General features: G+C 50.0%; 2 protein-coding genes across 4 annotated transcripts in view; both read left to right on the top strand.

Moving 5' to 3' along the window:
• Positions 1–21,385, top strand: part of LOC130379158 (phospholipid-transporting ATPase ABCA1-like) — a 36,159-nt gene extending 14,774 nt beyond the window's left edge. For all 3 annotated transcript variants that reach the window (XM_056585814.1, XM_056585818.1, XM_056585817.1), the window contains exons 9-48: positions 2,098–2,344; positions 2,581–2,720; positions 2,995–3,111; positions 3,422–3,625; positions 4,398–4,606; positions 4,712–4,888; positions 5,299–5,521; positions 5,902–6,123; positions 6,340–6,544; positions 6,898–7,011; positions 7,268–7,442; positions 7,574–7,705; positions 7,872–8,011; positions 8,145–8,282; positions 8,572–8,868; positions 9,109–9,311; positions 9,463–9,514; positions 9,813–9,920; positions 10,015–10,163; positions 10,355–10,479; positions 11,474–11,572; positions 11,777–11,966; positions 12,075–12,169; positions 12,398–12,430; positions 12,533–12,638; positions 13,059–13,133; positions 13,368–13,537; positions 13,950–14,127; positions 14,286–14,401; positions 14,618–14,762; positions 15,215–15,338; positions 15,553–15,682; positions 15,892–16,075; positions 16,278–16,384; positions 16,647–16,788; positions 17,080–17,214; positions 17,344–17,447; positions 17,781–17,873; positions 18,106–18,349; positions 19,090–21,385. In XM_056585814.1, coding sequence (XP_056441789.1) covers positions 2,098–2,344; positions 2,581–2,720; positions 2,995–3,111; positions 3,422–3,625; positions 4,398–4,606; positions 4,712–4,888; positions 5,299–5,521; positions 5,902–6,123; positions 6,340–6,544; positions 6,898–7,011; positions 7,268–7,442; positions 7,574–7,705; positions 7,872–8,011; positions 8,145–8,282; positions 8,572–8,868; positions 9,109–9,311; positions 9,463–9,514; positions 9,813–9,920; positions 10,015–10,163; positions 10,355–10,479; positions 11,474–11,572; positions 11,777–11,966; positions 12,075–12,169; positions 12,398–12,430; positions 12,533–12,638; positions 13,059–13,133; positions 13,368–13,537; positions 13,950–14,127; positions 14,286–14,401; positions 14,618–14,762; positions 15,215–15,338; positions 15,553–15,682; positions 15,892–16,075; positions 16,278–16,384; positions 16,647–16,788; positions 17,080–17,214; positions 17,344–17,447; positions 17,781–17,873; positions 18,106–18,349; positions 19,090–19,233 — 5,991 coding nt within the window. In that variant the 3' untranslated portion in view covers positions 19,234–21,385. The remainder of the gene's footprint in view (positions 1–2,097; positions 2,345–2,580; positions 2,721–2,994; positions 3,112–3,421; positions 3,626–4,397; positions 4,607–4,711; positions 4,889–5,298; positions 5,522–5,901; positions 6,124–6,339; positions 6,545–6,897; positions 7,012–7,267; positions 7,443–7,573; positions 7,706–7,871; positions 8,012–8,144; positions 8,283–8,571; positions 8,869–9,108; positions 9,312–9,462; positions 9,515–9,812; positions 9,921–10,014; positions 10,164–10,354; positions 10,480–11,473; positions 11,573–11,776; positions 11,967–12,074; positions 12,170–12,397; positions 12,431–12,532; positions 12,639–13,058; positions 13,134–13,367; positions 13,538–13,949; positions 14,128–14,285; positions 14,402–14,617; positions 14,763–15,214; positions 15,339–15,552; positions 15,683–15,891; positions 16,076–16,277; positions 16,385–16,646; positions 16,789–17,079; positions 17,215–17,343; positions 17,448–17,780; positions 17,874–18,105; positions 18,350–19,089) is intronic.
• Positions 21,386–22,131: 746 nt separating this feature from the next.
• spink4 (serine peptidase inhibitor, Kazal type 4) lies at positions 22,132–23,671 on the top strand. Its single transcript, XM_056585909.1, has 4 exons — positions 22,132–22,244; positions 22,522–22,553; positions 22,996–23,105; positions 23,493–23,671. Exons 1-4 carry the CDS (start codon positions 22,187–22,189, stop codon positions 23,536–23,538), a joined length of 246 nt encoding a protein of 81 aa, XP_056441884.1. The 5' UTR covers positions 22,132–22,186; the 3' UTR covers positions 23,539–23,671.
• Positions 23,672–23,815: the final 144 nt, after the last annotated feature.

Raw genomic sequence — 23,815 nt, 5'->3', positions numbered from 1 at the left:
ACACAGGGGAGGGGCTGATTAAAGTCTCTGATTCTCCCTGCTGAGAAAGGGGTGCTTTCATCTGGGGGTCACCTCAAGAAGAAAGAACACCTCCCAGGGTTAGACTGCTAAAACTAAAACCCAAGTGCTTATTAACTCATGCTAATCATTGTGATAAATTAAAGGCAGACCAAAGATTATTACTTTCCATCATCCAATCCTGACCTGTTTTATATAATAACCACGAGGTGGATGTCAGCTATACTACCACAAATGACCCGACAAACAAAGGAATCACAGCATTTAAAGGAAGAACCTACTGACGTGGTCAGGATGTGGTCAAGAGAGAGTCAGAGAGAGACAGAGAGAGAGAGACAGGAAGAGGGAGAGGGAGAGAGAGAGAGGCTTTGAACTAGAGTAACCTCCAAGCTCAGAGAACGCAGGTTATTCTCGGGCATTGTGTTCCGCATTTCAGTCTTTCTGTCTGCGTGTGTGGTTGTATATCTGTGCATGTGTGTGTGTGTGTGTGTGTGTGTGTGTGTGTGTGTGTGTGTGTGTGTGTGTGTGTGTGTGTGTGTGTGTGTGTGTGTGTGTGTGTGTGTGTGTGTGTGTGTGTGTTTGTGTTAAAGTCTTGCCTTCAAGGACATGTTCTGTAACACAAAATACTGTCTGGCAGGAGCACATAGACACACACACACCAGCAGGTGTACTTGTTAAGCAGACGTACTTCTTAATGTGTCATTAGAGAAGAGACGGGTTACTATCGGTCAACCCTGTTCCCACACACCCAAACACACACACACACACTCACTAACACATTCAGCCCACACAAACACAACCAAGCACTAGCACACACAAACACACACTCACACTCACACTAACACACGCAAAGGAAGAGAGAAGCATGTGATTAGTTGAAATGATGGGAACCGGGGTTCTCTCTCTATCTGTCTCTCTGTCTCCCCCTCTGTTTCTCTCTCTTTCTTATTCTCTCTTTGTCTCTATCTATGTATCTCTCTGTCTCTCTCTCTCTCTCTGTCACTATCTCTCTCTCTGTTTCTTTCTCTTTCTCTATCTGTCTCCTTCTCTCTCTCTCTCTCTCTCTCTCTCTCTCTCTCTCTCTCTCTCTCTCTCTATCTCTCTCTGTCTCTCTCTCTCTCTCTCTCTCTCTCTCTCTCTCTCTCTCTCTCTCTCTCTCTCTCTCTCTCTCTCTCTCTCTCTCTCTCTCTCTCTCTGTCTGGTGCATGGTGTTAGTGTAGGTTAAGCGGCTGGTTGAGCCTGGTTAGCCAGGTCTTTTTGGGGGCAGTTGTCCACCCAGGGAAATTCTGGTTACCGGGCGCCAGCTGACTCAACCATGCAAATTATTTCACATGAAACTTGCCCCGGGGTGAGTGTCTGGTGACTGTTTCAAACCCGGGTCTGTGATTATCACCACATAATATTCCAGCAGCCTGTCAGCTATTTCAGCTGCAGGCGCCGTTAAGTTCTGTTACTGTGTTACTCTGCTATCCTACCAGGTCCCCATTGTCGGAACGGAATCATGCACACACATGCACAAACACACACACACACACACACACACACACACACACACACACACACACACCACACACACACACACACACACACACACACACACACACACACACACACACACACACACACACACACACACAAACACACACAGGGAGATAGCACAGAGAACGGTAGCCACTTTATCTCAGAAGCTAAGTGTTCCTGAGATAAATGCACCATGAACTCAGGAAATACTACTGTAGCCTTGGAAACTGTAGAACGGCGTTGGCATAGCATTAGCACGGCCACTAGTTAGGGAAGATGAACCAAAGAAAACTTGAATGGAGATAATATTACCATATTCCAACAATATAGTTATAATTGATAGCACAATACAGAACAACTATACAATGAATCTAAAATATTAACACAATTGGAATATATAGCAGTATCAACATAAAACCTGTCTCTCTTCCTTTCCTTCCTCTCTGTCTCTCTCTCATTCCCTCCCCCATCCCCCCAATCTCTGTCTCCTCTGTCTCCCTTTATCCCTGCCCCATCCCCCCTCTCTCCCTCTCCCTTTCTCCCCCCCCTCCCCCCCAGCTGGCCAGTATGGACAGCTGGCGGGACCTCCGTCAGGAGGTGCAGTACCTGAGCTCCCCCCTGCCCCAGGGCTCCCCCGGGCTGGTCTACCAGGCCGTGTCCCGCATTGTGTGCGGTCACCCTGAGGGGGGCGGCCTGCAGATCAAGTCCCTCAACTGGTACGAGGACAACAACTACAAGGCCCTGTTCGGTCACCATGGCAACGACAGCGACAACGAGCCCACCACCGCCTACGACAACACCTCCAGTGAGTATGACCTCAGGGGTGGGTCAACGCCCTGTGGTGACCTCGTCATGACCTAGCTGACCTTAGTGGCCCCTCACACGTTACAGGCGTGGGGGGTCAATGAGAGTGTGTGTTGGTGTGCCCCCTACTGTGACACTGTCATGGTTGAGTTTGTTGTGTGTACTATAATGGTTGTGTTGTGTGTATTATAATGGTTGAGTGTTGTGTGCATACTAATGTGTGTTTGTTGTGTGCAGCCCCCTATTGTAACAGTCTGATGAAGACTCTGGAGGCCAGCCCGATCTCCAGGATGATCTGGAGAGCTCTGAAACCGCTGCTGATGGGAAAGATCCTGTACACCCCCGACACGCCCGCTACACAGCGCATCATACACGAGGTAGGTTTCACTCTTGTTACATTATAGTTACATTACATTATAGTAACAGAAAAGTTACATTTTAGTTACATAACATTATAGTTACATTTTAGTTACATTAAAGTTAGCTTACATTAGAGTAACATTTTAGTTGCGTTACGTTATAGTTACATTACATTAAAGTTACATAATATTATAGTTACATTACATTACATTTACACTGTGACATTATGTTTACATCCATTATTACATTACATAATTTTATATGATGGTGTGTGTGTGTGTGTGTACGCAGGTAAACAAGACCTTCCAGGAGCTGGGGGTGCTGAGGGACCTGGGGGGCATGTGGGAGGAGATGAAACCCAAGGTGTGGAACTTCCTGGAGAACAGCAGCGAGATGGACATGGTCCGGGTAGGTCCGCAGGCCGCAGGCCAATGTCAAGGGGATCTCCTGTTTGTTGAATGAAACTCAACTCAACAAAGAAAAAACACATAGTTAGGATTACCCGTATTTTATAGAGAACAAACATTATAATTACAACTCTTCAGTATTGGGCTGACTCAACAGATACAAACAACACTCCTTTGTGGGTGATCTAATGGTACTGCATCTTCACATAGAGAACACTGCTCTCTGCTGGTGGTGAAACAGTACTGCACACTCACTCAGAGAGCACTGCACTCTGCTGGTGATAACACGGCACTGATTCCTCTCCCACCAGACGCTGCTCCAGAACAACGCAAGCGCGGCGTTCTTCAACAATCGCCTGGGCGACACCCAGTGGACCGTGGAGGACGTGTCCCACTTCCTGTCCAAGACAGCAGAGGTGGTGGGGGAGGGGGCAAAACGGGCGGGGGGCTACACCTGGAGGGAGGTCTTCAACGAGACTGACCAGGCCATCCTTACCGTCTCCCGCTTCATGGAGGTGAGAGCCTGTGTGTGCGTATTTGCTTGTGTGTGTGTGTGTGTGTGTGCAGCTTTGTGTGTGTGTGTGTGTGTGTGTGTGTGTGTGTGTGTGTGTGTGTGTGTGTGTGTGTGTGTGTGTGTGTGTGTGTGTGTGTGTGTGTGTGTGTGTGTGTGTGTGTTTGTGTGTGTGTGCCTTTATCGTTTATAATTTAATACAAGCAACTAGACTTTGTCATAAACAAAGGGTGTGTTTCAACAACCAGAAAGCAGGGAATCAACATTTTAATGAAATAAACAAATCCAAAACAAATATATCCAAACGGTCACGCTTCTTTAAAAGAACGAGACAGTTTGACGGCTCCGATCAAATCCATTACAACCTCCTGTTTACAATCTTCTATGCAAGCGTCTGACCGACCAGATAACACAGGGTCACTGGGAAAACCATCCAACCAGGACAAAAACCTTCCTCAGCATTATAGGCACACTGGCATGGCCTTAATGTCGCTCTGGATACCGTAGCACCATGACATCAACCAGGCCTGAACTGTAGACGAGGCCTTGTTGTGGACATACAGAGGGTGTAGTGTACAGTGTGCGGTGTACGGTGTTGTGTACAGGGCCAGGGTCTGTAGGCGGGACTCAGACGGGGAAATGTTATATGTTACGCTTATAATACTTGATACGCTAGTATTATTCCAGCTCCATCTGTGGTTAATCCCTTGTGAGATGCTGAACTTTCTCTCCCCCCTCCCTCTACCCTACCTTCTCCCTCCCCCTGCCCCCACCAGTGTGTGAACCTGGACAAGCTGGAGCCTGTTGCTAACGAGGAGCGGCTGGTCAACAAGTCCATGGGACTCCTTAGCAACCAGAAGTTCTGGGCGGGCATCGTGTTTCCCGACATCGCCCACGGCAACGCCTCAGACCTGCCCGCCAATGTCAACTACAAGATCCGCATGGACATCGACAACGTGGAGCGCACCAATAAGATCAAGGACGGGTGAGATGGATGTGGTTGCCACGGAGACCAACCAACTACTTTATAATAGAAGGGTAGTACGGCTGTTGTACTACTGTTATACTAACGTGCGCTCCTGGTCTCTAGGTACTGGGACCCCGGTCCCAGGGCGGACCCCTTTGAGGACCTGCGCTACATCTGGGGCGGGTTCTCCTACCTGCAGGACGTGATTGAGCAGGGCATCATCCGGGCGGTCACCGGGTCCAAGGAGAAGACCGGTGTCTACTTCCAGCAGATGCCCTACCCCTGCTTCGTAGACGACGTGTAAGACCCCCTTCTACTACCTAGGCTACTAGACCCTACCCTCCTAGACCCTACCCTCCTAGACCCTACCCTACTAGACCCTACCCTACTAGACCCTACCCTACTAGACCCTACCCTCCTAGACCCTACCCTCCTAGACCCTACCCTACTAGACCCTACCCTACTAGACCCAACCCTCCTAGAGCCTACCCTCCTAGACCCTACCCTCCTAGACCCTAACCTCCTCGACCCTACCCTACTAGTTCCCTACCCTACTAGACTCCATTTTTAAGATGCTGTTTGAGAGAAATTGATGGAAAGGAAGTTTGTGTTCCTTATTTACCTCTCTCTCTCTCTCTCTCTCTCTCTCTCTCTCTCTCTCTCTCTCTCTCTCTCTCTCTCTCCGTCTCTCTCTCTCTCTCCCTCCCCAGCTTCCTGCGTGTGATGAGTCGCTCCATGCCCCTGTTCATGACCCTGGCCTGGATGTACTCGGTGGCCATCATCATTAAGGGCGTGGTCTACGAGAAGGAGGCGCGGCTTAAGGAGACCATGCGGATCATGGGATTGGACAACGGCACCCTGTGGCTCAGCTGGTTCATCAGCAGCCTCATCCCCCTGCTGGTCAGCGCCGCCCTGCTGGTGGTCCTGCTCAAGGTAACGCACACTCACTCACTCACTCACTCACTCACACACTCGCTCATTCACTCACAAACTCACTCACTCACTCACTCACTCACTCACTCACTCACTCACTCACTCACTCACTCACTCACTCACTCACAAACACACTCACTCCCTCACTCACTCACTCACTCACACACAAAGTAATACATACACACAGACACAAAGTAATACACACACACACACACACAAGGTAATACATACACACAGACAGACACACACACACACACACACACAAAGTAATACACACACACACACACACACACACACACGCACGCGCACGCGAGCGCGCGCGCACACACACACACATTCATGTAAACAGGTGTTGACTCTGTTCTCCCTCTCCCTCCCAGATGGGGAACCTGCTGCCCTACAGCGACCCGGGGGTCATCTTCCTTTTCCTGTCGTGCTACGCCGTGGTGACCATCATGCAGTGCTTCCTCATCAGCACACTGTTCTCCCGCGCCAACCTGGCGGCGGCGTGCGGGGGCATCATCTACTTCATGCACTACCTGCCCTACGTACTGTGTGTGGCCTGGCAAGACTACGTCAACTACACCGCCAAGGTCCTGGTGGTACGTAGACCCACCGCACCGCGGCTCAGGGGGGCCCCGCCTGGGGAGAGGGCCCCACTCTGGGGTCAGCTGATCTGCATAATGGGATGCTGGGAACCTTGACTAGAGTTCACTTTAGTCTGACCTCATCACACTCAGATCCCTCTGACCTCATCATGTTGTTTAGGTTAATAATCAGCAGCAGCCATTAACCCCCTCCGCCTCCCCCCCCTCCAGAGCGTCCTCTCCCCGGTGGCGTTCGGCTTCGGCTGTGAGTACTTTGCGCTGTTCGAGGAGCAGGGCGTGGGCATCCACTGGTCCAACCTGCTGAACAGCCCCCTGGAGGAGGACAGCTACAACATCACCACCTCCATGTGCATCATGATGGCCGACGCCGTGCTCTACGGGCTCCTCACCTGGTACATCGAGGCCGTCTTCCCCGGTGAGGAGGACTTTCGTCACGGGACCGACCCGGACAGGGTTGGGGCTGGGGGGGAATGGGGGGGGGGGTTAGGGTTGAGTTGAGAGTTAGGATAAGGATTGGGTTTAGGATTAGGTTTAGGGTTGGCTCTAGGATTATGTTTAGGATAAGGGTTGAGTCTAGGGTTAGGGTTTGCTATGATTAGGGTTAGGGGTTAGGTTTAGGGTGGGGATAAGCATTAGGGCTTGGGTTGGGGTTGGGTTCAGGGTTGGGGTTAGTGATAGGACCTGTATAACACTATCATACCTGTGTTGTTGAATATCTCTCCATAGGGAGCAGAGCTGGTTGTAATGTAATGCTTGTTTCCTACACAGGCATGTACGGCATCCCCAGACCCTGGTACTTCCCCTTCACCAGAACCTACTGGTGTGGAGAGAAGCAGAACACCAACGTCGCCGGCTCTGAGGGCGACCACGGCAACGCCGAAGGTAGGCAGGGCTCAAGGGGTCATGATCTAAGTGGTAGAATACATGAGTCCAGCTCCAAAAATGGAAGTCCATGCCGGGATTTTTTTACTCGGTGTACCTCTGAGCATCAAACACCCGCGGTTGACTCCAAATCCCGGGGTGGACTTGTTTTGCTTGGCGGACCCAAATCAAACTGTCATCAGTGGCAACGCATTAGAAAGCCCTTGACGAGAGGTAAGGTTTCCATGGTGACGAGTGTGTTTTGCGTCTCCCTCAGCCGTGTGCGTGGAGGAGGAGCCGTCGCACATCGAGCCGGGCGTGTACATCAAGAACCTGGTGAAGGTGTATAACCACGGCAACAAGCTGGCCGTGGACGGGCTGACGCTGGGCTTCTATGAAGGACACATCACCTCCTTCCTGGGACACAATGGAGCCGGCAAGACCACCACCATGTAAGACCTGGATACTGAACTCCCACCAAGGCGTTGGCCAATGGTCAATGTTTAGTCATTGATTCTGAAATTAAGCAGCACTGATCTTCAATTCTGATTGGCCCGCTGTGTTCTTGTCCTCTCCCTGATAGGTCGATCCTGACCGGCCTGTTCCCGCCCACCTCTGGCACCGCCTACATCATGGGGAAGGACATACGCACCGAACTCAGCAGCATTCGCCAGAACCTGGGAGTCTGCCCCCAGCACAACGTCCTGTTCAGCATGTAGGCATTCACACACCTCAATCTGTACTGTGGTCTGGACCCTGAGGCTAGGCTTAGGTCTAGACCCTCAGATCAGTCTAGAAACCTCTTTTTAAGTATCATAGTATTAATCGTCTTCATAGCTCACACCACCCCCTCTGTGATCGTTTGGTTTGGTCTGGTGTAGGCTGACGGTGGAGGAGCACATCTGGTTCTACGCCCGTCTGAAGGGCCTGTCGGAGGAGAAGGTGAAGGCGGAGATGGAGCAGATCGTCAACGACATGGGCCTGCCGCACAAACGCCAGTCACGCACCAGCACCCTCTCCGGTCAGTGGCCCTTCCCTCACCCCAACAACAATCCAACAAAACAACAACGACACAACAGTAACACAATCCAACACAACACCCCGGTGATAATAATAAGCTCACCAACATTGTTCTCTGTGTTTGTGGCGTCCAGGTGGGATGCAGAGGAAGCTGTCCGTGGCCCTGGCCTTCGTCGGGGGGTCAAAGGTCGTGATCCTGGACGAGCCGACCGCCGGGGTGGACCCGTACGCCCGCAGGGGCATCTGGGACCTGCTGCTGAAGTACCGCCAGGGTAAGACCTACACACAGCTCAGGGCGTCTCCGTGGCCACCGCTGTTTGTCAGTCTCACAGGATATGGGGTCGCTTTTTTTAAGTTTATGTACGATGGGCGGTACTTCAGTGTATCTGAGGGATACTTAGCAGGTTGGTAAGGAGCCCGGACACTAGGGTTAGCACCCTTCCATTGCCTTGGGATCTTTAGCTACTAGATGAAGCCCCTGGGCTTAACGGCTCGTCCCAAAGGCGGAGCCCTCCCATGACTCCACACCCCCGCTCACCCCTCCCCGCCCCCTCCTCCCAGGTCGCACCATCATCCTGTCCACGCACCACATGGACGAGGCGGACATCCTGGGCGACCGCATCGCCATCATCTCCCACGGGAAGCTGTGCTGCGTGGGCTCCTCCCTGTTCCTGAAGACCCAGCTGGGGACGGGCTACTACCTGACCCTGGTGAAGAGGGACTACGACCTGCCGCTGCAGTCCTGCCGCAACTCCGCCAGCACCGTGTCCTACAGCAAGAAGAAGGAGGACAGCGTGTCGGAGAGCAGCTCTGACGCCGGGCTGGGCAGTGAACCAGAGAGTGAAACCACCACCATCGGTAGGTCAACAGCTCACTAACCCTCTCAGGAATGTGTCGTGGTGCGTGTGGGGGGGTGATGCTATAAAGGAAAATACACACAAGACAAAAATACTAAGTGCAACTGCTCAGGATAAAAAGGTTCCAGAAGCTCTCCCAGTTGTATGTACTTGGACCTTAGGAAGAGCGATGAGGAAGGATGAATCAGTACTGAAACAAGCCATGGTTCTCCTCTGACCTCTCCTCTCTTGGGCTCCCCAGACGTGTCCCTGATCTCCAACGTGATCTTCAAGCACGTCCCCGAGGCGCGGCTGGTGGAGGACCTGGGACACGAGCTCACCTACGTGCTGCCCCACCAGTCGGCCAAGGACGGCGCCTTTGTGGAGCTCTTCCACGAGATCGACGACCGCCTCTCCTACCTTGGCATCTCCAGCTACGGCATCTCCGACACCACCCTGGAGGAGGTGAGCAGGGAGGGAGGTGAAAGGAGGGAGGGAGGGAGGGTGGAGAGCTGGAAGTCGGCATCAGAAATCTTCTTGTTGGTCCTTAGATCAGTGTCAAAACAACTTGTTCAGTTTTATGGAGCTCCTTGTTTCCTCTCCGTCTCCTTTACAGATCTTCCTCAAGGTGGCTGAGGACAGCGGCGTAGATGCTGCAGAACTCTCAGGTTGGCAACAGTTACTTTCCATGCTTTTGCTATGATAATGTTCTTAACATCAAGTTCATGTCATGTTGTAAACCATGATTTGCAAATGAGCGAATAGCTGACACTTTTTAACTATCAGCAAGCAGCTAACAACAAATATGAACCACTGATAGCTAACAGCTAACAGCTTATTGCTGATGTCTAATGGCTAGCATTGAATGGGGCAAATTGCTATTATTTAACTGTTAGCAGCTAATGCCTAAAATTGATCAGCTTAAATCACAAGCTTAACACGATGCTCTGTTTTGGTCATCCACAGCCGACGGTGTGTTGCCCACCCGATCCCGCCGGCGCCATGCATTCGGAGACCACCAGAGCTGCTTGAAGCCCTTCACAGAGGATGACTTTGAATTCAACGACTCAGAAGGTGAGCAACAAAGAACTACGCAACGCAGCAGGCACTGCTGCATTATGTTGATGTCACTGAACAAATGATAAATGTATGGATGCATGCTCTCCAGAATCTCGCGAGACGGACTGGCTGGGAGGGGCCGATGGGAAGGGGTCCTTCCAAGTCAAAGGTTGGACGCTGAAGAGGCAGCAGTTTGTGGCATTACTATGGAAACGCTTCCTGTACGCCCGACGCTCCCGCAAAGGATTCTTCGCCCAGGTAAAGCCATATTCAACTCTTTGCAAAATATTCAGTTGATTAGTTGTGAGTTAGGTGGTGCAGTTTCTAGATAGTTTGGTTCTAAACCAGTTTAGGTGAGTTTTGGTGATATTTTGGGTTCTTAAACAGTGAGCATTGGTGACGTTTTTGGACTGCGTTGTTAATCGATGAGTTTTCTCTTGTTTTTCCAGATTGTTCTGCCTGCTGTGTTTGTGTGTGTTGCACTGGTCTTCAGTCTGATCGTGCCTCCGTTTGGAAAGTACCCGAGCCTGGCTCTGGACCCGGGGATGTACGAAGAACAGTTCACCTTCATCAGGTAACCCCTACTTACCCAGCACTCACTAGCTACAATCCTACCCATCTAGCTAGCTTCCTAACCACTTAGCTAGCTTCCTACCTACCCTTCTCCCTATAGGGTTCACCTTCGATTGGTACCTACCTCCCTACCTCACTACCACCAACCCAATATACCTATCTCTAGTATCCTCCAATAGGCCTGCTCTACTGTACTCTACTGCGGTCTACTGTACTGTAACACACTCTGCTGTGGTCTACTGTACTCTAGTGTAGCATGAGCCTACGGACTTCAGTGAGAGTTTCAGTCCGTCTTTACACGGCACCTTCTCAAAATACCTATTCCCCGCACAATGTGGTACTTCATTGATAACCGCTACGCAGCGCATTTTTTTTTTCGATCGGTCGCCCAATGACAGACTCTCTCTACAGTCAGCTCGCGCAAGAAGGTGGAACGTAAGGGAGATACCATTTCCAGAACTTGGAAGGCCGTAATAACCATAGACATATACAATGGTAATAACTAGTAGGTTATGTGAAAGACCCAGAAACACAAATATGCGACGAGGCAAAAAAAAATATGCAACGAGATAATGTCCGAAAACCGGACATTATCATCAATTAATAAAACCCCCCCCGGACGCCCCGGACGGGACGTAAAAAGTGGACATGTCCGGGGAAAAGAGGACGTTTGGTCACCCTAGTGTACTGTAACATACTCTACTGTACCCTACTGCGGTCTACTGTCCTGTAACACACTCTGCTGTGGTCTACTGTACTCTAGTGTACTGTAACATACTCTACTGTACCCTACTGCGGTCTACTGTACTGTAACACACTCTGCTGTGGTCTACTGTACTCTAGTGTACTGTAACATACTCTACTGTACCCTACTGCGGTCTACTGTACTGTAACACACTCTGCTGTGGTCTACTGTACTCTAGTGTACTGTAACATACTCTACTGTACCCTACTGCGGTCTACTGTACTGTAACACACTCTGCTGTGCTCTCCAGTAACGACGCTCCAGAGGACCTCCATGCCAGCAGACTGCAGGGGGCGCTGATGGACAACCCTGGCTTCGGGACGCGCTGCATGGAGACAGGACCGTCGCGGTGAGACGGCGCTCCTGTTGTGCCAATAGCATCCTCCCGTATTACCGGGTCTCTCTTCACTCTCTGCCTGTCTCACTCTCTGAGTCGAGGGAGATCTGAGCGTTGAACAGAGTTCAGAGCTTCACATCACAACAACACAGTCAACCGTTCAATCAACAATAGCAACAATGACAGGTGATAACGGAGCACTGCTATTGGTTGCAGGCATGAGGCGTGTGCAGCGCTGGAAGAGGATTGGTCGTTGCCTGACATATCGGCCTCGGTGCGGGACATGTTGGAGAATGGGAACTGGACCATGGACCACCCCTCCCCCCTCTGCCAGTGTTCCTGTGATGGACAGAAGAAGATGCTGCCTGAGTGTCCCGCCGGAGCAGGAGGACTGCCCCCCCCTGAGGTACACAGAACACACATACTGTATAACAAACATACAAACACACACTCACAGTTAAACACACACGCACACACAGACACACAGCAGTCTGACATCACCATTTGTTTCCAGCTAAGGGTCACTGTGACGGACACGCTGCAGAACCTGACAGGGAGGAATGTCTCCGACTACCTGGTCAAGACCTACGCCCAGATCATCAGCAAGAGGTCAGTCACCACCTCCACCTTGACCCCCCCCTTTCACCTCCTCCTTCTCCTACTCCTTCAACACCTCCTCCTCCTCTTCCTCATCCTCCTTCAGGACCTCCTCCTGCTTCATCACCTCGTCCACCACCTCCTCCTCCTCCTTCACCCCCTCCTCCACTTCTGCACCACCTAAATCTCATCGTCTAACTATCAATCTAATTCCATTGTTTGGTCTTTGCTTCCCCGCAGCTTGAAGAACAAGCTCTGGGTGAATGAGTTCAGGTAGGTTTCTACTGCTCCAAAACAGTCTCCTGTTTTTACTGCATATCTGAGGTGCTCTGATCACTCCTTCCCGGTTGGTATTAACTGAGCTTGCTCCTGCAGGTACGGTGGCTTCTCATTGGGCGCAAGGAGTGCCCAGTACCTCCCCCCCAGCGATGACGTGGACGAGGCTGTGGCCCAGCTCAGGAGACGCTTCCGCTTGGAGAGGGTGAGTCTAGCTAGCTCTACCTAGCCTCACCTAGCATCATGTAGCACCACCTAGCCTCATGAATACCCACCTCGTTACATGTGTCAACACCTAGCATCATTTAGCATCATGTAACATCACCTTGCATCATGTACAATCCTGAAGCATCTACAAGCATCATGTATCACCACCTAGCATCATTTAGCACAACCTAGCATCATGTAACATTTCCTTTCAACATGTATCAACACCTAGAATCGTGTTGGATCATAAAGCCCCACCTAGCATCATGTAGCCCCACCTAATGTTATTTTGCATCACGTTGCACCACCTAGCATCATGTAGCCCCCCCAAGCATTATGTAGCTCCAACTAGCATTATGTAGCCTCATGTGGCAACACCTAGCATCATGTAGCCTCACTATTCTCTGTCTCTCCCCAGGGAACCTCTGCTGACCGGTTCTTCCGCAGTCTGTCCAGCTTCATCCAGGGTCTGGACACAAAAAATAATGTTAAGGTGAATACTAATGCACACACTCACACACACGCACACACAAACACTCACACTCACTTCAACTCATACATACACGCACATAAATTAAAAAAAAGGTGTATACAATTCTTGCTTAGACCGCAGAATCGGAATCTGAGCTTTGTTTTCCCTGTCCTCCTCCTGCCCCTCCTCCTCCTGCCCCTCCTCCTCCTCCTCCTCCTCCTCTTGCTCCTCCTGCTCCACCTGCTCCTGGTGTAGATCTGGTTCAACAACAAGGGATGGCACAGTATGGGCTCCTTCCTCAACGTGATGAACAACGGGATCCTGCGCGCCAGCCTGCCCCGGGGGAAGAACCCCGCCCACTACGGCATCACCGCCTTCAACCACCCCCTCAACCTGACCAAGGAGCAGGTGTCCCAGGCCGCCCTGTGAGTCCCCCGCCATGCACCTGCACTCCCTTTCCTTACTACCTGTTTGTTATCCAGGAGTAAGCAGTAAATCCACTCTAAATACTTACTTTACCTCCTTACTACCTGCTTGTTACCCAGAAGGAGTAAGCAGTAAATCCACTCTAAATACTTACTTTACCTCCTTACTACCTGATTGTTATCCAGAAGGAGTAAGCAGTAAATCCACTCTAAATACTTACTTTACCTCCTTACTACCTGATTGTTATCCAGAAGGAGTAAGCAGTAAATCCACTGTAAATGCTGTGGATTAAACCCTTCCAATATACAGTTTGGATTAAATCATTCCAACACTTCAGATGTACTCGTCTATGTATTGGGTGTCTCTGGTGTTGACCCTTAGTGCTATGTCTCCCCGCTCTCCCCCCCTCAGGATGACCACGTCGGTGGACGTCCTGGTGTCCATCTGTGTGATCTTCGCCATGTCCTTCGTGCCGGCCAGCTTCGTGGTGTTCCTGATCCAGGAGAGGGTGAACAAGGCCAAGCACATGCAGTTCATCAGCGGGGTGCAGCCCGTCCTCTACTGGGTGGCGAACTTCGTCTGGGACATGGTGAGACCCGCCAGCCACCCCAGAGAGGGGAGGGGGGGGGGGGGGGGGCTCATTTGGCGTGTTTTTAAGGCCAAAAGAAACCACCTTTAACCTTAAAAGCTAGCAATATCCTTTGTTTGCTTGTGTGTAAGACCCCGGCCCTCTGTTCTCTGTTCCAGTGTAACTACGTGGTCCCCGCCACGCTGGTCATCCTTATATTCGTGTGCTTCCAACAAGAGGCCTACGTGTCCTCCACCAACCTGCCCGTGCTGGCCCTGCTGCTGCTGTTCTATGGGTGAGGAACACGTCCAGAGCCTGCTTCACCTGGATCAACGTGTCTCCATTACCATGCCATAACCGGTTTACTCTTCTATAAACGCCTGGTTCAGTGTGTTTATCATGCCGTAAGGTCCCTTTACGTGTGATAACCGGTGCTGATGCGTGTTTGGCAATGCAAGGTGCTCGGGATACCTGTGCTGACGCAGGCTGTGCTGTGTCCGTGTGTCTCCAGGTGGGCCATCACTCCCCTGATGTACCCGGCCTCCTTCTTCTTTAAGATCCCCAGCACCGCCTACGTGGTCCTGACCAGCGTCAACATCCTCATCGGCATCAACGGCAGCGTCTCCACCTTCGTGCTGGAGCTGTTCGGCAGCAACGTAATAACCTATAGACTCTCTTTAATTAGTCTACGGTCCTGGTGTAATAACCTATAGACTCTCTTTAATTAGTCTACGGTCCTGGTGTAATAACCTATAGACTCTCTTTAATTAGTCTACGGTCCTGGTGTAATAACCTATAGACTCTCTTTAATTAGTCTACAGTGTAATAACCTATACTCTCTTTAATTAGTCTACAGTGTATTAACCTATAGACACTCTTTAATTAGTCTACAGTCCTAGTGTAATAAACTATAGATTTTAATTAGTCTACAGTCCTAGTGCAATAACCTATAGACTCTCTTTAATTTGTCTACTAGTGTTAATACTCTATCACTCAAATAAATATCTCCTAAAAATCTCTCTCCTGTTTTCAGGAAATAATTGATTCAATGAATTGTAAACACCACACAGTTGCCCACACTTCTTGACATGTTCTTGCCGTGTTCCAGGAGGTGGGCGGCATCAACGACATCCTGAAGAACGTGTTCCTCATCTTCCCCCACTTCTGCCTGGGCCGCGGCCTCATCGACATGGTGAAGAACCAGGCCATGTCGGACGCGCTGGAGCGCTTTGGTACGTCCACTGAGCGGCCACAGACGCCTGCAGACGCAGCGTCCATTTGAACCATACTCCACACACACAGATGATGCGTGATCCTTGAGAAATAGACAATATGAAGGTTTCTTTTTCAATGGGAGTGTGAGGGGACACTGTAACTTTAGATGTAAGTTGGTCCTGGTGAGCCCACTTTGTTAAGCGTTCCGTGATGTTCTCTGGGGTTCTGCAGGTGAGAACCGGTTCCGTTCTCCACTGGCCTGGGACATGGTCGGGAAGAACCTGTTCGCCATGGCTGTTCAGGGCGTGGTCTTCTTCTGCATCACTCTGCTCATCCAATACCGCTTCTGCCTCAAGAACAGGTAGGCGGGATCTTCCCTCTGATTTGGTGTTTGCTACTCAGCTTGATCATCATTGGCCTAAATAAAGTGGGATCCCTCCGGAACCGTCCAACCGAGGTTGACCGGTTGTGACGATGACTTTGGCCTGTTCTGCCTTTCATTTTTTCGACACATTTTGGGACTTGGGAATCAACCTCTTACATCACTTCCTGTCCCTGCATGGCGTGCAGGTGGAGCACCAGCCACGTGAAGCCGGTGGGGGAGGAGGACGAGGACGTGGCCCGGGAGAGGCAGCGGATCATGGGGGGCGGGGGCCAAACGGACATCCTGGAGCTCCGGGAGCTCACCAAGGTCTACAAGCGCAAGCAGAAGCCTGCCGTGGACCGCCTGTGTGTGGGCATCCCCCCCGGGGAGGTGGGTACAGCTGACCCCTGAGCCCTAGACTAGCCGGTTGACTGACCTATACTCACCAAGACTCCTTGGTACAATAAGTGGCCTAATAGAGCTCATCCCAATTAAAGGGTTCATGTATACAGTATGTTCAAAATATTCAAATGTTAATATTTGAATATCTCTCTCTCTCTTTCTCTCTCTCTCTGTCTCTGACTCTCTGCAGTGCTTTGGTCTGCTGGGTGTGAACGGAGCTGGGAAGACCAGCACCTTCAAGATGCTAACGGGAGACTCTGATGTGACCAGCGGTGAAGCGTTCCTGGCCGGCAAGAGGTGAGACCGAGCACCATTCAACTAAACTTTATTTAAACAGAGCTCTTCTCTTGCAATACTGCATTAAGAAGTATTTAAGAATAAAAACAAGGACAAGAAGTACAAAGTTATTTATGGAGATTTGAAAGATATACAAATTACACAATGTGATTGTATATATACGAGAGGGGAGTGCTAATGTGAACCTCTCTCTCTCTCTCTCCCTCTATCTCTCTCTCTCCTTTCTCTCTCTCTCCATCTCTCTCCTCCCTCTCCCCCACAGCGTAACTACGGAGATGGACGAGGTCCACCAGAACATGGGCTACTGCCCCCAGTTTGACGCCATCAACGACCTTCTGACGGGCCGCGAGCACCTGGAGTTCTACGCCATCCTGAGGGGGGTCCCCGAGAAGGAGGTCTGTGAGGTCAGTCTCTCTCACACACCCCCTGAACCCACACACACACACGCACGTTACACACACGCACACACCAAACACACACAGACACACACGGATGCTAAACACACACATACCTTAAACACACGCACACACACACACACACACACATACGCACACACACACAAACACACAGAAGTTAAATACAAACTGAAGTTAAAAACAAACATTTAAACAAAGTCACACAAAAAACACTCTTCATACTACCCAGTACCCACATCCGCATTATAAAGCCTAACGTGTTGTGTGGTCCCCCCCCAGGTGGCGGAGTGGGGCATCAGGAAGCTGGGGCTGGTGAAGTACGTCGACAAGGCGGCAGGAAGCTACAGCGGAGGAAACATGAGGAAGCTGTCAACCGCCATGGCTCTGATCGGGGGACCCCCGGTTGTCTTCCTGGTGGGTAGAACACACGCACACACACACATGTGCAATGCACATCTACATCCTGGTGGTGCAGTGTGGGTATTGTAGTTCTGTACATCCTGGTGGTGCAGTGTGGGTAATGTAGTTGTTGTGTGGCCGCAGGACGAGCCGACTACAGGGATGGACCCCAAGGCCAGGAGGGCGCTCTGGAATGCCATCCTCAGCATCATCAAAGAGGGCCGCTCGGTCGTTCTTACCTCTCACAGGTAAGACACCTGACTCAGCTGCTAGCCAGCACACGGGTCACCTGACTCACCTGCTAGCTAACTCATGGGTCACCTGACTCACCTGCTAACTCACAGGTCACCTAATTCACCTGGCTACTAACCGCCTCCTCCTCATGCAGGTGTCAGAGAAACATGGACAGTTATCTCTCTAACCCTGTTGTGTGTGTGTGTCTGTGTGTGTGTGTGTGTTTGTATGTGTGTGTGTGTGTGTGTGTGTGTGTGTGTGTGTGTGTGTGTGTGTGTGTGTGTGTGTGTGTGTGTGTGTGTGTGTGTGTGTGTGTGTGTGTGTGTGTGTGTTTTTGTGTCCTGCAGTATGGAGGAGTGTGAAGCCTTGTGCACTAGGATGGCCATCATGGTTAACGGCAGGTTCCGTTGCCTTGGCAGCGTCCAGCACCTAAAGAACAGGTAAGCCAGGAACGCTTTCAGTTGGATAATAATGTTGTCTCAGTAGCCAACCAACTAGGTTTTAAAGCAATCCCACTGTTTTACACCCCTGCAACCCCATCAACCATTTGAATGGTCAGAGTTTCCCTATGTCATGGTTCATGAAAACACATGAACCATTAACTATGACCATTTGAATGGTCATAGTTCCAAACTACATCAGGCTGATCACTAACCCCGGCCCTGCCTCCAGGTTCGGGGACGGCTACACCATCATCCTGCGTGTGGCGGGACCCGACCCAGACCTGCGTCCCGTCATGAGCTTCATCGAGACGGAGCTGCCGGGCTCCAACCTGAAGGAGAAGCACCGCAACATGCTGCAGTACCAGCTGCCCTCCGCCCTCACCTCCCTCGCACGCATCTTCTCCCTCCTCTCCGGACACAAGGAGGCCCTCAGCATAGAGGACTACTCCGTGTCCCAGACCACCCTGGACCAAGTACGTAGACCGCAAGCAGGTCCTTAGAGACCTTATAGGGACAGAGCCTGTGGAGACAGTCCCTGTAGAGACAGACCCTGTAGGGACAGACCCTGTAGAGACAGACCTTATAGGGACAGAGCCTGTAGGGACAGACCTTATAGAGACAGACCCTGTAAAGACAGACCCTGTAGGGACAGACCTTATAGAGACAGACCCTGTAAAGACAGACCCTGTAGGGACAGACCTTATAGAGACAGACACTGTAAAGACAGACCCTGTAGGGACAGACCTTAGAGGGACATACCTTATAGGGACAGACCCTGTAAAGACAGACCCTGTAGAGACAGACCCTGTAGGGACAGACCCTGTAGGGACAGACCCTGTAGGGACAGACCTTATAGGGACAGACCCTGTAGGGACAGACCCTGTAGGGACAGACCTTATAAGGACAGACCCTGTAGGGACAGACCCTGTAGAGACAGACTGGAAAGGGACCTTGGTCTGACTCTAATCTTTTTAGTCTAATGTTCTTAAGGTTTAGAGCTCTCCTGTGCAGGTGTTGTATAGTAAGGCTCCCTCTGTGTCCTCTCCAGGTGTTGTTAAAGGTTCAGAGTGTGGATAGTAAGGCTCCCTCTGTGTCCTCTCCAGGTGTTGTTAAAGGTTCAGAGTGTGGATAGTAAGGCTCCCTCTGTGTCCTCTCCAGGTGTTGTTAAAGGTTCAGAGTTTGGATAGTAAGGCTCCCTCTGTGTCCTCTCCAGGTGTTTGTGAACTTCGCCAAGGACCAAAGTGACGAGGACCACCTGAAGGACCTGCTCCTGGCCAAGCGGGACGCGGTGGCGGTGGACGTCTCCAAGCTCACCTCCTTCCTGGTGGACGAGAAGCACCGCGAGAGCTGCGTGTGATGCCGCGCTCCGCCAGCAGGGGGGAGGGGGGGAAGGACACCCTCCACCAGCATCAAGGACCAGTGGACTAGGAGGGGCCAAAGGCAACCTCGTTTTTTTAACAAAATGTTATTGCAGAATGTTTTGTTGCTTTTTTTTATACGTCTCCAAATTGTTCAGTGGAGCTGTGGGCCGACGCACGGCCTCTGGAAGACGAGGCGGCGGCCCTTGACCCCCAAGTGACACAAGTACAAATCAATGCAAGAAGTAAGCTCCCGGGCCCCGGAGGACACAGCGCTGAAGGGCGAGGGGCGTCCCCAGGGGGGGCCCAGAGACTTGAACAAAGGACGGAGCACAGGAGGATGGGGTTGGGGGGGGGAACCAATGGTGTGGCTGCGTCCTGGCGACCACTAGGCAGTAGACCTGCCGCTAGCGGGCAGCTTGAGGTTGTTGGTTCAAACACTTGATGGTTAATAGAGTTGGTTATCTTTTTACTCGTGTATGTGTGCGTGGGTGTGTACCGTGAAATGACAACACTGTACTACAGCAACAACAGCTACACTGTACTCCAACAACGACATCCTCATCAACAACTGGACAAAGATCAGTCCAACTCAAAGAATGTTCCAACTGCCAACTGATCATCATCATCATCGATCATCAGGCTGATCAATCGAGGACTCATAGATTGATTGCTTTTATTTTTTTATTCAGGGTCTACTTTCTTGCTGGGCTCCTCTTCGTTACCTAGCACGGGTGTTTTTTATAATGAAGTCCATAAAATGGATGAAATCCTGTTCTATCCTGTCGATTTTAAATTAATGTAACCTAGAACTTGTTGGATTATTTCACTTTTGTATTGCTTTGAAAAAAGAGACTTGAATCGTCAGCGAGGGTAATGTAAGACTTTGGGGCCGGACCTTTCTTATGCAGATTGTCACTGCATTAGAGAAGCGTCCGTTTGACCGGGTGTTCTGGGTTTCTGCTTCGTCATGTCTTGATAGGGTGTGTGGTCGTCGGTGTTTAAGCAGATGGTTGTACGGCCGCTGAGTGGAAGCTAAGCTCAGATTGGAGGATGTTGGTGGAGGGTCCGCATAGATGTACAGGCCTGGGTCTGCAGGTCTGTAGCCATAGGGGCCAGGCTCTTCATGTCTAGAGGTATACGGGCCTGGGTCTGCAGGTCTGTAGCCATAGGGGCCAGGCTCTTCATGTCTAGAGGTGTACAGGCCTGGGTCTGCCTCTAGAATGTTTATCCGAACTCTGTAAAAAGACACCATCCATTCATGTCAACAGTCGTAGGTAATGTGATCACAGAGAAGTGCAACATCATGGGGGCTATCTCACCTGTTTCCGCCCCCATGGTGTGTGGACATCTGTGTGTGTGTGGGGTCGTGTGCTGCTGTACAGTGATGGAGGAACTTCAGTGAAGACGTAGCCGTGCCAAACAGAGCTCCTCATCAACTAGCAGCCGGTAGGCTTGTTGTCCACCACACGCTCGTACTTTCTAGATGTTTACGTCACATTGTAGAACTGCCATCCCTTCCCCTCCGCCATGTGTACTGAATGCTCCTGACCACGGAGCATGCACTGTCTCCAGAGCGTGCGCGGTCACCAGAGAGTGCGCCAAGACCTCGCCCTTCCCCCCCTTCGTCTTCCTCAGATAACCCTGTTGATTGGGAGCTTAAGGTGAACCACCAACATGTATGGAGACCTTTTTAGACCGTGTTGATGTTGCCCCCCAAAGTGAGTGCGTGTTACCCGGGACCAGCGCCTACCAGGGACCACAGCGGCTAACACTCAGCTTTCCATAGAGCTGCTGCACAGGGGGCTCCCAGCACGACTTCCAGGAAGTAGACCCCACCGTGACCCATCAGCCAGCCCACTGCCTGGACACTTTACAGGCCAACATCAGCCTGAAACGCAACACACAGAGAGCGCTCCCAAACTCTTATTTTGACAGAGAGGAGGAGATCAAAGGAATGGTTTATTTTGAAAGAGAGGTGGAGGAAATGGAAGCGGAGGAGAAAGATGGACCCAGGTGTCGTGGTGTTTTCTTCAATATTGTTTGTTTACATTTCAAAGTATTAAATAACAGCTGTTTAAGTCTGTAACTTGTTGTATAAAGTTAACTATTTACATAAATAAATAAATTGATACATTTTGAAAAGAATCTGTGTGTGTGTTCGTCAGCTCTTCAGATAGCTCCCTATAGGACTGTCAGGGACAGTGTGCATTACTGTCGGCGCTATGTGTTAATATAAGATAAGAGTTGCTATAGACATTTTGTGTCAAAGGAAATTTACACAAAATCTTATCTTCCACCTTATCATGATCAAATGAGAAGGACTGTACCGTTTGGCTTCCTCCATCAGACCAGAACTTCATTAGACCGAGTTAGCATTAGTTAGCCAAATTCAATGGAAGTAGATGAGCTCGAGCTGCCCCCGTTACACACGTTTCACGCAGCTATTCAGGATCACAGTTGAACTAAATTGTAAAACAATCAAGATGCCTTCTTCGATTTTTAAATTTATGTCGCAGTGAAACGAGTGAAAACACTAAAATGTGTGTATTTTTTTGCTAAATGGCCTTACTTTGGCTAAAGGAACATTATGAAACTGTGCTGACAAACAGAGAATGTAAGTGTGGACGTTTGTGTTTGAGTGTGTACATGCATGCGTGTGTGTGTGTGTGTGTGTGTCTGAGTGTATGTGTGTGTGTGTGTGTGTTGTCAGTGTGTGTGTGTGAGTGATTACATGCGTGCTTCCCTGTTGTGTGTGTGTGTGTGTGTGTGTGTGTGTGTGTGTGTGTGTGTGTGTGTGTGCGTGTGTGTGTGTATGTGTGACTGTGTACATGCATGCAAGTGTTTTTCTGTGAGTGTTTTTGTGTTTGTGTCACCTGCTGAGATCCCACAGCAGGTGACACAGTGAGCTGTGACAGCTCTCTACGTTGTGAGTTCCTATTATCCTGAAACATGTTGACTGGAAGAGCAGGTGTTGTCTTTGGGCTCCTGGCGGTCTTCGTCGTTACCGGTAAAACTGAGTCAAATATGATTCCTAACAACTTATTATGATTAGGTATTTACAGAGTATCTGTGGATACCTAGTGTTAATATTTGTAGTACTATTTGTATTATTTGGAGACTGGGGCAGATTGTTAATGATTAACTTGTGGGACACACGATGCTAACATCCGGTTTGCTATTCAAAGCATACATTATGTACAATTTAACATTATTTCAGGAATCTGAAGTCTTGATAAAAAAAAGTGTTTTTCTCTGTTGCGTCTGAAACTGAAACTGTTTAACAGGTGGTGCGGAGGAGCCAGGATTACCTCGAAAGGTAAATTTAACTCAACTCACTTCCCCTATAAAGCGTGATCTTAAAAGACCAACCGTTTCTAAGCACTTGACTTGATGATGAATTAAGACAAGAGGGAATGGTTGAAGGGCAGAAAGCTTGTGTGTCTGAGCCAGTCTGAATCAGATCTTGGTTTCTTAACAAATCTGTCCCTCGGAATCCCACGTGGTAATTAATTGGGATGTATCACATTTTTTGTATAACAGTAGTGATACAAATATGAATATGAAGAGGGTTTATGGGGGTTAAAAGTAGGCCTTCGTAGTTTCTGGGGATGAGTGTCGGCTCCGGCTCCACCAAAGGGGTTGAATCCCTCCCCAGTGGCCTGATCTGTGGAGCACATGAAACCCTCCCATAACTGGCCAATCCCAGCACTATCTAGTGTGTATCTCCACGGTGACGACGGTACCCCTCCTGCCTACAGCCGGCCTGCCATGACCTTGAGGAGCTGGCGTGCCCTCTGAACCTTGACCCCATGTGTGGCAGTGACGGCGTAACCTATGGCAACGAGTGCGTCCTGTGTGTGGAGAGGCAGTAAGTGAACAAACATCCTCTGTTACTACCCTCTATCTCTCTCACACACACACGCACACACAAAATAGATATAAATAGAGCAGTGCAAGTATTCAAATCTGAATAGTACGAGTACTATATAAGTACTAAATAAAGACACCTGTATAATCGAGTTGTCCCTACGGCTGTAGATATGATTTGAGTTGTGAAAAAAGCAGAAGAGAGACTGACTTTCATTAGTCTCAGCTATTTCAAAGTGATCTACCATATCTCCTCTAAAGCATTTTTTGTAAATTCTTTGAAAACATGCTGCACATGCATGCATGCTTCGTCTCTAAGCATTATCGCAAATCATGAACACAATCAAGAATACCGCTAAATAAATTCCCGTCCCATCTCTTTCTCCAGAATCACCAAAACAAACATTATGATATCCAAGGAGGGCAACTGCTGATCTGCCCAGGAAATGATGTCGGCAATAAGGGAACAAGTCTCGGACTTACTCCTTGGTTACCTTGGAAAACCAAGCATGATAACAATAAAAGTGTCTTAAGCAGAGAAGGTCTGCCTTCATTTATTGTTGCAGATGAACAAGAGAGTGAGAGAGTGAGAGTGAGAGTGAGAGTGAGAGTGAGCACACCAATGTAAATATAAAACTTCTCCTTTTCTGTCCATCACAATGATTGCACCATTGAACACAACCTCCACATTATAATTACCCTGAACGTACA

The sequence above is a fragment of the Gadus chalcogrammus genome, chromosome 3, assembly GCF_026213295.1.
Source record: "Gadus chalcogrammus isolate NIFS_2021 chromosome 3, NIFS_Gcha_1.0, whole genome shotgun sequence".
Taxonomy (NCBI): Eukaryota; Metazoa; Chordata; class Actinopteri; order Gadiformes; family Gadidae; genus Gadus; species Gadus chalcogrammus.
Note: the sequence above shows the minus strand (reverse complement) of the source record. Positions and strands in the feature narration are given on the sequence as shown.

What these genes read in the sequence shown, in the direction of transcription:
- spink4 (XM_056585909.1), top strand. Translation starts at nt 22,187, where the DNA reads ATGTTGACTGGAAGAGCAGGTGTTGTCTTTGGGCTCCTGGCGGTCTTC. An exon ending in AGCCAGGATTACCTCGAAAG is followed by an intron (nt 22,554 to 22,995) that starts GTAAATTTAACT and finishes TCCTGCCTACAG; the next exon opens with CCGGCCTGCCATGACCTTGA. An exon ending in GTCCTGTGTGTGGAGAGGCA is followed by an intron (nt 23,106 to 23,492) that starts GTAAGTGAACAA and finishes CTCTTTCTCCAG; the next exon opens with AATCACCAAAACAAACATTA.